Source organism: Sander lucioperca, chromosome 9 (genome assembly GCF_008315115.2).
Source record: "Sander lucioperca isolate FBNREF2018 chromosome 9, SLUC_FBN_1.2, whole genome shotgun sequence".
NCBI lineage: Eukaryota > Metazoa > Chordata > Actinopteri > Perciformes > Percidae > Sander > Sander lucioperca.
Window position 1 is genome coordinate 24,143,602 of NC_050181.1, and position 12,199 is coordinate 24,155,800.

Here is a 12,199-nt window from a genome sequence, read left to right on the forward strand (position 1 = left end):
GATATTGAGCCTATTAGGGTAACTAGGGCAAAATATACTATATGACTGTTTGTATACAGCGCGCAAGCTTTATGCGCATGCTCCGCCTCTTCTTCTCTGTTTTTTGGTGAATTTCTGTAGCAGAAACAGCACCACCTATAGGCCTGGACGCATATATTCTTGAAACGATGCCAGGGAAGACGGGGGGAAAAAAAGATCGTTTTTTTACGTGTGGACGTGGCCTTAGTCTTGTCGAGAGAACCATCTGGAAGGGCTTTAAAACTGAACCTGCCATTCAAAAGACCCTTGTCTGACCATTTCTGCCCAAGGAGGTCCGTTTGTGTTTCGGGGGAGGGGTGTCTTGAGCTGCTTTTTAACCCTCTTAGGACAAAAGATGCACCGGCGAGTCTAAGCGATGTTTGACCACACTCCTACTCAAAAAGGGATATTACAAAATTTCATTTTAGACATTTATGTACTATTTTATTCATATATTACACTACTTTTGTGAACCTAAGACTTTTATTAACTAATTTCAAGCACGAAAACAATTGAGTGTAGGTATGTTTTCACAAGAGATTTAAGAAATATTTCCGCTTTAGGGCCAAATTATCTCTTTATACATTGCTCTGGAACAATTTTGGACATCACAATACAGAAAGCTGAGTTTGTTCTGAACATTTTGATATGAAACACATGGGGATCTGGTTATATGCAAAAACCCTTGAAAGGAGAATTCAAGAAGATACCTAAAAATGCCATTAGACCTCAGAGTTTAGTTTAAAATGTGCGCGTGTTACAGGAAATCTCTCTTTAGATCAAGTGTGTGAGCTATTACGTAGCGGCTGATAGCGACAACAGTGTGCAAAAATGAATTTGATCCCAGTATCACATGCATTAAAGCAGCACCAGTCTTATGTCATGCAGCTGACCGTCTTATTTTCTGTGTTTTCAGGTATTTACCAGTTCAGAGTTCCTGAGTCATCTGTGTCCGGCACTCCAGTTGGGAGAATCCTAGCCACTGACAGAGACATCGGGATGAACGCCGAGATGTATTTCACCATCGTCAGTGGAGACGGCATGGACATGTTCGACATCTCCACTGACAAAGACACCCAGGAGGGAGTCATCACCGTCAGCAAGGTGAGAGAAGCACCAAACTCTGGGCTCAGAATACAGAACACTTTTTATAAAGTGTTTGTCCAGCGCTGGCGTGAAAACCAGATTTACAAACAGGAATAATTAGGAGAAAACACAATATAACATCTCCTAAAAAGGGTAATTATAAGGTGAATTATATATAAGCAATACACTGTATTATATATAAAATAATACAATGAAAAGCAGCGTAGATTCGCAGAGTAAATTCCAGTAGTGGCAGATCAGTTGAGGTTTAAACTTTGACTGTTGAAACTGAACGATATGTTAAAGGTGCTGTAGGTAGGATTAGGACGATCCAGGAATTAGACAAAGAATTTGAACTTCAACAACTTCTCAGTCAGTTATGTGATGAAGCCGCTCCCTCTCTTCAGTCTCACTATTTCGCTCGACCACGTACCGTGCTCGCGGGCGGTCGTTGAGCCTCCGTCTAAAACTCAGCCATTTCGACCAGCTGACAGTCTGTAACTTAGAAATAAAATGGATTATGGATCATTTTATGTCTATAGTTTGTAGCTGACTTTAGAAGCTGACTTTGCTATTGGCTGTCTAAAACCAACCTCGGGCGACTTGACAAGCTGAGTCGCGGCGACGCCATCAGCTTGACTGAGTCGAGCTGAGACTGGTGCAACTTTTCCCTGCACCTTTCTAAAACGGTTTCGTCCCGTCGATAATCTTTGGTCTGAACTGGACTTTAAATAGCAGTGTCTTGTAATCCCACATGGGATGGGCCAAAGGTTTGGCATGCCACAGAAATAAACTAAAACAACGTAGTAGGCCTACACTGAGTAGCACAGATTGAGAATAGAGATTAGTGCAGAAGTCCAACTGCATGTTTAGTAAATTCGGTGAAATCAGTTGCTTCCCTAATACCCATGTTCAAATGAGGCCGGCTTTTAATTATATTGATATTTTTCTCACGGCGTTGGTTAAATCCAATGAATTCTAAAGCAGTGATTCAGCGGATCCCACACTTTTGACTCATGAGGATCCTGCCCACGTAGTCGGTTTTACACGTACTGTTAAATATGCAAAGCCCGGGCATGCTTGACAGATGAAAGAAACCAAATTAAACGTATTCGTCTTTACCTTCACAAACCCCCAGTCCTGGCCTCTGCAGCAGGCACCAACACACAGGACTCGCGCTTTTTTTCATCCGAGTGTCCCCGCACAGTGTGTGTTTACTGATGTGCAATATAAATTGATATTTAGAAATTCTTTTGTTCCTCTTGCTGACACAACCTCAGGAAAGAGTTGAGCTTGAACAAAGAAGTAATGATATTCTGTCAGCAGGATACGAGATGAGGACAATATCCAGGATTCCTTCAAGGGAGAAAAGGCAGATCATGTAGAGATGTTCAAGTAAATCTAAAACCACCATGCAAAATTGTCACAGCTGCTGTCAAGAGACACACTTAATCAACATAATTTCCACTTTTGAAAAACTATTCTCACTCGTCATCACATTGGACGTGTCAGCTGCCTAAATCACATTTTTATTAACGTTAGATTTCCCTGTGTATCAGCCTGTGCTGTTCGGTTCGTTCTTTTATCATTCAGACAGTCCTGATACAATAAGAGATATGTTCTTGCATTCCTTAAATCCTGCCTTTGATGCTCAACTTCTCAGCTATGAAATTAAAAGATATATCAACGCAATTCCCTCGCTGGATTACAAGTAAATGTGATGTTCTGCGTGGTATCAAGCCTACTGTTACTATGACTATGTAAAGTATAAAAGACTTTCTGTGTTTGGGCTGGTCAGTCTTGGCCAGGATCACGACAAGAAATGTACAATTATGTAATAGCAAAAAAATGTTTATCAATAATTGTACTGTATATCCCATAAGCCAGGTCCAAAACGACCACTCTTCAAGCGCGAAAGGTATCAGAAATTGCATTTGCTGGCTAAATCTCAATATGTGTACCCAATATTTAAAGCTTCACTATTCAATGACTTTATATTAACAAATGACTACATGTAATGTGAAAGGTTACATGTAGTACATAGAACCGGGCTGCATTGTAATCCTTTAGGCCTTTAGGGCAATTGCACACCGTACATTTCGTCCACTAAAAGTGCTGTTTTTTCCACTGACAGGGTCAGATTATTATTCTAAGTGTCTGACAACATTATGAGCTTACATTATTAGAGCTTTTTGTTAAAGAGTAAGATCATTTTTATAAGAGTGAAAACCTCTTTTGTTTAAGCAGAAACAGCCCCTGAAATCGTCATCGCCAAACTCACCAGACTCCATTTAAATAAGCAATACTTTGAGCGTGTATAGAGCCAATATATTTTCACATGTATAGAGTGGTGATTGTTGGAACAGTGGAAAGATGACGCAAGACAGCTTTTAAAAGTTTTATTTTGTTTCTGGCGACTTTGAATAAAGTGTGTTTTTTCCGTGATAAAATTACTGTTTATTTAAATGGAGTCTGGTGAGATTGGCGCTTTCGGGGCTGTTTCGTGTTAAACAAAAAGGATCTTACTCTTTAACAAAAAGGTCGACCTCTGTAGGGATCCTTTCCATAACGTTGTCAGACACTTAGAATAATAATCTGAGCCTGTCAGTGGCAAAACGAGCACTTCTAGTGGATGTAAATTGAAGGTGCGCAATTGCCCATTAACGTTAACATTGTAACTATTTTTGCGTCTTGCTTAATATTGGACCAGTATCAAAGATTGTTGTTCCCATTAGTCAGTTAGACACAAAAACACAGGAAAATAGGGTCCAGGTTGAAAACAACTTTACTTACCCTTTAAATCCCTCCTGTGTTTCCTCTTTTTGTCTCTTTGCAGCCTTTGGATTTTGAGAAGAAGCCGTCGTACACAGTAGAGATCCAGGTCCAGAACACCCAGGTGGACCCTCGCTTCATGTCCGCAGGCTCCAAAGACATGGCCACGGTTCGAATCGGTGTGGAGGACGTGGACGAGCCGCCGCTGTTCGACAAAGCCAGCTATCTGATGGAGGTGAAGGAAGACGCTGCAGTGGGCGTGGCTGTGGGCTCAGTCAGCGCCATGGACCCCGACGCAGCTCGCAGCATGGTCAAGTAAGGCAACACCTCAGTCCAACATTTATTTTTTAAATTATCCTAAAAATAGGTCAGGAACTAACAAGAAAATGAATAAATGACAGAAAACCCTGGAATCCTATAGACTTCTCAGAGGCACTTTGGGATTTCAAGTTTAGGGATTTCTTTAGTTTATTTTCTACTCTCTCTCTCTCTCTCTCTCTCTCTCTCAACTTTAGATCAGATTTACATGGTCTGTATCATACTATGAGATATTTGCTCATTTCCCCATGCCCAAGTGAGCAAAGTGTTTAGCAAATTGTGTGAAATCCAGCTTTAGCTTCCATTCACGGACTACAGCGTCTGTCAACTTTACTTTGTATTTGGTTTTTTCTGGTGGATTGACACAGTGGCAACTAATTTAAACAAGGAAAGGTGAAGAAATGTCGTGCCGGCGTCCTACTAATATCACGATTTAGATCAATGTGGAAGAATAGGGTGAATCCGTGGCGTGTCACTCAGTGCGGATGGAACCGTCTTTTCTCTTGCAGCCCTGCTTTGCGATCGTAATGAGTCGTGCATTTGCTCCTTTAAAATCCAACTAAAAATAAATCTTGTCTTTTTCTCTGCTTATATTTTGTAGCCTATAGCCAATCAAAACTTTATTTAAAACTGTATTTTCATGAAGGAGAAACGTCACTGCTCTACACACTGACTAACAGCAGCCTGAAACACGGACGCGGACTACACAGCTGTGTGTGAAAACTGCTGACTGCATACACATCAGAAAGCTGCACATCCAGGCTATATTCAAACCTCTCGGCCTCACTGCAGCTCTGTCCATTGTTGACGCCTGGCATGTTACTCTCCTGTTAGTGATTGATCATTATTCAAATGGCATCAATGCATCCTGGAAATCTTCTGATGTTTTTTTTAAGATTTTTTTTTTATTGCTTTTATTAGAGAAGAATAACAGCGAAAGGAAAGGGCAGAGACAGAGACAGAGAGAGAGAGAGAGAGAGAGAGAGAGAGAGAGAGAGAGAGAGAGGCACAGGCTGTAAAAAAATTCTTCACTTCATCAAAGTTAATTGGAACATTTGGTCGCCCAAAAATGTTTTGTTCAGCGTTCTGCCAAACAAGCTAGCTACCTATCGCTAGCTGGTAACTCAAGGAAAAGTTCGCAGATTTTTACAGCCATGCATGCAGATGACTGGCGGCTCGGCTGGATGACTCACTTCTGAAGGGTTGGAAATCGATAACTTTCCCCCTTTAGGGTTTAGCGCAGCGCAGCGCCATTGCAACCATAAACAATACTTGCTTGGCCGCGTCCGCCTCCCCAGCTCCACCATCTCATTAAAAAACGTCACATCACAGATGGCGACGCCCGTATCGCCGTATAACTTCAAGCTTCAAAACGCCCATACACAAACCAATAGGTGACATCACGAATGCTACGTTCACTAATTTTACAGTCTATATGACACGCAGCAAAGGGCTGCAGGTCGGATTGGAACTCGAGCTGCTGCCAAGGACTTAGCCTAAATAGGGCGCACACTCTACCTCTACCGCTAGAGGTCGCCCCAATCTTCTGATGATTACAAAATGAAATGACTAAAGCCCTGGGTAATGTGATCTGTTGCAGCGGGTATGGAAACTATCCAGTCTAAACAGAGACGTGTAGGACAAGCTAAAAATAAACAATCATGATTAAAGAAATGCCAATGAACCAGAGCACGTATTTCTCTATGCTATTTGGACGCCAGACCCTCCTCCGCAGCACTGTGGAGGAAGGTCTGGCAACGCTAGACTACTAACCATTCCTGGGACTTGCTCACTCTTGTCTTGTCTAGGTTTTTACAACAGAGTTTGGTTTTACTCCTGCATTTGAAAACTACAGAAGCTAATGCCGTAACAGCAGACTGGAGTTAAGGGTTGGCGGCCTACCTGGCCGTCCTCCGTCCTCCACTCTCGGCGTCCTCAGGTTTCGGCCAGCCCGTTCCTTTCCACTCGTCAGTTGGCGCAGTATCCAACGGTGATGCCACTCGCTTGACAGTTCATTTGGTAAACGTATAAAGACGCGGACATAACAACATAAACCTGATAAAGGAGGAAACGTCAGTTAAACTCTGGGAAATGCTGCCACACTCTCAATCCGGCGGTTTCTCTTCAACCCCGCCGGCACAGGTAGACCGCGCCCACCCCACTCAGGCGGCCAATGATAGCTAACAGACTGTATTATGACGTGACATGATGTATAGATGGATGGATGACAGCAGTATGAGTGTGGAGCTGAGCTGTGGCAGGCAGGACAGGCACAGTTGGAGACTGGAACTGAGACCTTATTTCTTAACGTTTAAAGCCGGCGAGCTGATGAGGAACGTTTTCCAATTAAACCAGGCACGGATCCATGGAGGGCTCTTAAAATGATGTGTCACAAGGACACACACACACACACACACACACACACACAATTCCAATTACTCCTGTGTTTGTGCCTTTGTGTATGAGACTGTATGATCTATTCTCAGTGAAGTATTATTTTACCGTTGAGTGCTTTCTAATTACGATTGAGCCTGGATGAGCGGATGTTTCTTGTATTTTCATATATGTGTTTATGGCAAACCATGATTAAGATTGAATGGTACATAATTAAGAGCTGATAGCAGTTTGATGTTGTATTTTTGGATTGGAACCAGCTTTGATCAGACACTGAACATGTTCGCAAACACTGCAGTGTGCACTTATTGTTTCGCAGAGCAGTTTGTCTCCACTTTGACAGACAGGCGGAGAAGACAGGAGCAAAAGCATCTCAGTTCTATTATCTATGGAGTGCTCTGAAGCTGTGACTAGCTGCATTCAGCAACTAGTTCAGAAATAGAGATTTCTCTGTGAGCAGTCCACAGACTGAGAGAGGAAATAGATTTTCAAGTAGTTGTGATGTTCTCAACAGGCTACAGTTAGACTCAATAAGAGGGGAGGCAGAATGCAGCAACACAATTATGGGATTCCAGTTGTAAGAATATCAAGGTTGGCCGTTGTTTTTTGTCCCACTAACGTCTTTTTTTGGTTAAGAATTCACTTCAGAGTAGGGCTGCACGATATGAAAAAACTAGTCTCGCATTGACAGACCCCCATGTGTACGTTTAAAAGTTGTTATAGTCATGCAACAGAAAACTCCGATTGGACAGATAGTCTAGCTAGCTGTCTGGATTTACCCTTCAGAGATCTGAGGAGCAGTTAACCATAGTCCTCAGAAATCCACCAGAGTTTAGAATTACAACACAAAGAAAGAGGAAGTTAACAGACATCCGGCGGAATTTCCGGCAGCACCGGAGCAATCCTGGAAGTGGAACGTTGTGGATATGGACTATGAGAAAACATTTGCGATAATGTTGTTGAATATCGTGGTAACCATATTACTTGCAATAAATAAACGGATAATAAAGTGAACTCAGTTCTGCTTTTCTGCTGTTTTCAGAATCCTGCTAAAATGTTCAGTAGTTCTGGCATTTTTTATCTTTGCTATCTTATTTCATTTCATCTTTTTTTAATCTTATTTATTTTTTCTAGTATATTTCTAGTATTTTTGGTTTGAGTGTGAGTGAGTATGTGGGTATATCCTTGGTAACTTGCTACTTGCTGCTTGTAACAGAGTAATTTGGGATTAATAAAGTCCATCTATCTGTCTATCTATCTATCTACAACATAATGGTTGTTATATTAAAAACAAATAAAAGGAAATGTTTTCCGACATTTTTTATATTAAACAAATTTAACATTGATTTGAATATAAAAAGCACAGCTAAAAAAAAAAAAAGAATGACTTTTTGAATGAATTTTAAGGTGCAGTTTTCTACCGATATTTTTTTTCAACTAACACAAAAAGTCTCTGAGGGCCCTATTTTAACGATCTGAAACGCAAGTATCAGACGCCAAACGCAAGTAGCTTTGTGGGCAGATCTAGATAAATGACTCTTGTGCCCGACGCAAATCTAAAATGGGTTGGTCTGAAGTAGCTTCATTACTCATAGGTGTGGTTTGGGGGTAACATGCAATAAATCAATCGGAGCTTTATCTCACATTCCCTTTAAAAGCAGGCGCGCTTTTTCCATTGCGATGAAGTTTATTGTGCCAGTTGATACCGATGACTAAAAAAAGAGACGTTGTGCAGCCCTACTTCAGAGTTTAAAAAAGCCTGACTATCTAAGAGCATAAAGACGGAGTGCTCTTCAAATAAATAAACTGAGAAGACCTAGTGCCATCTAAAGTCAAAAAAGTGAAATCAAAAGTAGATCTCGCCCTAGGCCATTTCTTTTGTCATAACCTATTGTAGTCTTTACACATTTATATAAATTTTTAACCGATCTACGATGCATCATTACATCCCTACCCACAGTGGAAACATTTCTACAAGTAGTTTCTTTTGGATGATTAGAAACATTATGCTTTTGTTTTGTCTGGCCAGAGGGCCAGCGGCTCATTTATACCACAAAAAAAATCCTGTGGGAAGCAATAAAAGAGCTTCACACAGAAGTTCAGGCCCACAGTAATGCTAGGTTTATGAGCTGACTTTGTACCTTCCACAGCTTTTAAAGACTTAAAGCTATAGTGTGTAGTTTCTGTCGCCCCCATGAGGAATTCTAACTAATGACAACAACACTGTCGGCGCATCCACATGATACAAGCCTTCTGTGATCGTGCACGTGCCCCCACCCCTCCCCCACGGAGTTGCTAGTAGCCACGGTGGATTAAAAAAACATGATGGACACATCAGAAGAGGTCATTATCTTCACTCAAGTTTCTGCGCGCGAAAGTCACCAGACGCCACAATCTTCTGAACATAGTCATACTGAGAAACACAGAGAGAGTTTTGTGGAGCTGATAGTCTTAATTAGCTTTGTAGCAACTCATTTGGCAACGGCTTGAATGTAACAGACGTTCATTAATATCAAAAAGTTACGCACTAAAGCTTTAAACATATGCACAAATAACTCCACAATAAGGATGGGTATCGTTCAAAAAATTTCGATACCGGTACGATACCAATTTTATGAAACAAAAAGAAATTACAACATTACACATTATGGCACACATATTTTTATTTATTTTTCAGCTCCTACTACGTGAGTTGCGTCTCTGTGCGTCACGGCGAGTTTTTCCTGCGTGTCTCTACGACGTGTAACGTTAGACAGCCAATCACAAACATTGTAAGATCTTGGTAGAAGCATGCTGCATTCTTATTGGTTCACTGACGCTGATGAGATTTACTCCTTAGGTTTTGATATTGGGTATTGAATGACGATACTCAATACTTTAGAGGTAATTCACAATCACTTTGGACGGGGCTCTGTCACCATGAGCTCTCCTCCATCACAGATTGAGAGAAATTAATTATTCTCCCTGTTTTGGAGACTCCCTGGTACAGATACAACAAGGCATACAGTAGTCCATCCAACCCATCCGGCTTAACTTATCACACTCTCTCTGTCTCCCTTGTTGCAGGTACTCTATCGACCGCCGCACTGACATGGACCGCCTGTTCAACATCCATTCGGGGAATGGATCTGTGTTCCTGCTCAGAAGCCTGGACAGAGAGGAGACCGCCTGGCATAATATTTCAGTCATAGCCACTGAGTTCAGTAAGTCCAGCAGGGGCTGGGGCTATTTGCAGCGATGATGTGATGTATTGATGTGGAGTATAAATGTATGGAGCCAGACAGAATGTCTGCTACCACGACGTATCAGCCACAGTCACATGTACGGATAGTTTCGGTCGAGGATCTGAGGCTACAACCACACTACTGAGTTTTGGTTTAAAAAATGAATATCTTCAGCTACGTTTATGCATAAGTATACAGGGGAGGTTTTTGTCGCTTTTTCAACGTTTCTGTTGCTTTTTTTCCGATTTTTGTCACCTTTTTCGAATGTCATTTTGGCAATTTTTTCGACATTTTTGTCGCCTGTCTGGAGGTTTTTTTTCGAAGTTTTTGTTGCTTCTTTCTGAGTTTTTGTCGCCTTTTTCGAAGGTTTTTTTTTGACAATTTTTTTGAGTTTTTTGTCGCTTTTCTCAATACATGCATACATGTCCAGGGACCTCCCTAGATGCATTATGGGACCTTGACCTGTGCTTCCACAACTTTTGGCAGCCATGGAGGTTGGTTTGGGAGATTAAAGAATGGATTTCTTTTCAGAAGTTTACTAACTGAGCAGCTTTGTATGAAATAATTTTAAATAGCAGCAGAGTTTTCTGTATTTTTACTATAGGAACACAAAAAAAAAAAAAAAAAAAATGAAGTCTAGGTAATGAACTGCCACTTCTTTTTCTTTTATTTTAGGGATTTATTTCTTAGAGTGTGACATATCTGCTTCTATGATTTCTGCTGAAATGTCATTTGTGTAATCCACAGACCTAAACATGAACTGTCTTGACTGTAATTACTTTCCACAGAGTAAATAATTTGCACTATCCTGCTGTGTGTCAACAACAAGGTGTGCAGCTTGTCTGAATAGCAGGAACAGTGTTCGGGGAATGACCTTTTCCGCGTTGAATGTCCCTTTTTTAAGTGTATAAGGAGCGGAAACATCTCCATTGTACTGAGGTGAAAGCCCCTATTTCATAAATGGATATCTCAAAACCTAACAACTAAAGAAATTAACTACATATTTGTCCAACACCTCAAGCATTCATATTTTTTTTTAGCATTCACAACAGCAGGTGTTACTTATCTCTGTTGAGGTTACAACATCAGAAACATACTTGTGTTCCAGTAATTAGAGTCAAATTGCCCAGAGAGTTCATCCATTTTTATATCGTGTATGCACATTTGACAGAGTGAAAACAAGTAATGGGAGCTTACTTCCTCGTCTCTGCAACCTGTTTCTAATTCCTCCCCTTGATACCCTTTTCCTCCAAATGCGTTTCCTTAACAGACGCTCTGGGATTAGTTCCAGGTTTGGCCATGCTGGTATTTTAAAGACACAGCTTGTGAACGAGAGGGAAGAATGGAAAATGCGGCTTATGAAAGTCGATGACGAACTCTAACTTTCTCCCTCATCAGCTATGACAAGGCGCCCTTTAGCAAGGCAATATGCTGCTCAGTGGTAGCTATCAGAACTCGTAATGGTCGAGGTTGTAGCAGACAGCTCACAGTGTGAATGAGTAGAAGTGTGTGAAAGTGGAGCAGGGTGTTCAGTTTCCCCCTGTGTTTGCCTTCCAGATAACCCCCGTCAGAGCAGCCATGTCCCCGTTTACATCCGCCTGCTGGACATCAACGACAACGCTCCAACCTTCGCCACCACGTATGAAACCTACGTCTGTGAGAGGACGAAGGCCGGCCAGGTACTACAGCTTTATCACTTCCAGCTATTGGAAAGTAGAAACATTGTACTGTACAATCAGAATCAGAAATCAGAAAAGGTGTTTATTGCCACAGTACGTTCAACCTACGTGGAATTTGCCTTGGTGATAGATGCATACTGTATATACACAAACAAACATCAATAAGAAATTAACAATAAATACAGAAACAGAAACAGATACAAATATATGCAAAATAGCTGTTTAGTATAAGAGAAAGGAGGCTGAATGGGTTTAGTGCACATCTTATTTTTCACAAGGTAAAAAGCAGAACTATGAAGTTGATAATTTTCAACTGAAAGATATGACATGCATGAAGGTTTAACTGGAAGATTCTGACTTATGAGAACAGCGTGAAGCAATCAGCAAGATCATCTAGCAGAGAACACTCATTACATTGTTGCTTTTGCATATAAGGGTGTTAGAGAGTGGCGTTTCTTTGTCTAGCAGACAATCCACAGCCAGTGCAGACACTGGCGTGCAGAGAGCACATTAATCAAAGAAGTTACTCACAGAATTAACATTAATCAGCGGCCGCTGACTTAATCTGCCACAAGCTACGTTTCTCATTTTTCACCAGCAAAAGATTTTTTAAGGCTTTGCACGGCGAGCTGTTTTTTACTTTTCCTAATTGACTGACTTCTCTGTCCAATGGGAAACACCTTTGACCGAACATTTTATCAGTCCAAA

At 41.2% G+C, this 12,199-nt stretch overlaps 1 protein-coding gene across 2 annotated transcripts in view; it reads left to right on the top strand.

Moving 5' to 3' along the window:
- Nucleotides 1–12,199, top strand: part of LOC116043970 (cadherin-6-like) — an 84,153-nt gene that overhangs the window by 62,668 nt on the left and 9,286 nt on the right. For both annotated transcript variants that reach the window (XM_031291021.2, XM_036005359.1), the window contains 4 exons: nt 935–1,122; nt 3,941–4,191; nt 9,655–9,791; nt 11,370–11,491. In XM_031291021.2, coding sequence (XP_031146881.1) covers nt 935–1,122; nt 3,941–4,191; nt 9,655–9,791; nt 11,370–11,491 — 698 coding nt within the window. The remainder of the gene's footprint in view (nt 1–934; nt 1,123–3,940; nt 4,192–9,654; nt 9,792–11,369; nt 11,492–12,199) is intronic.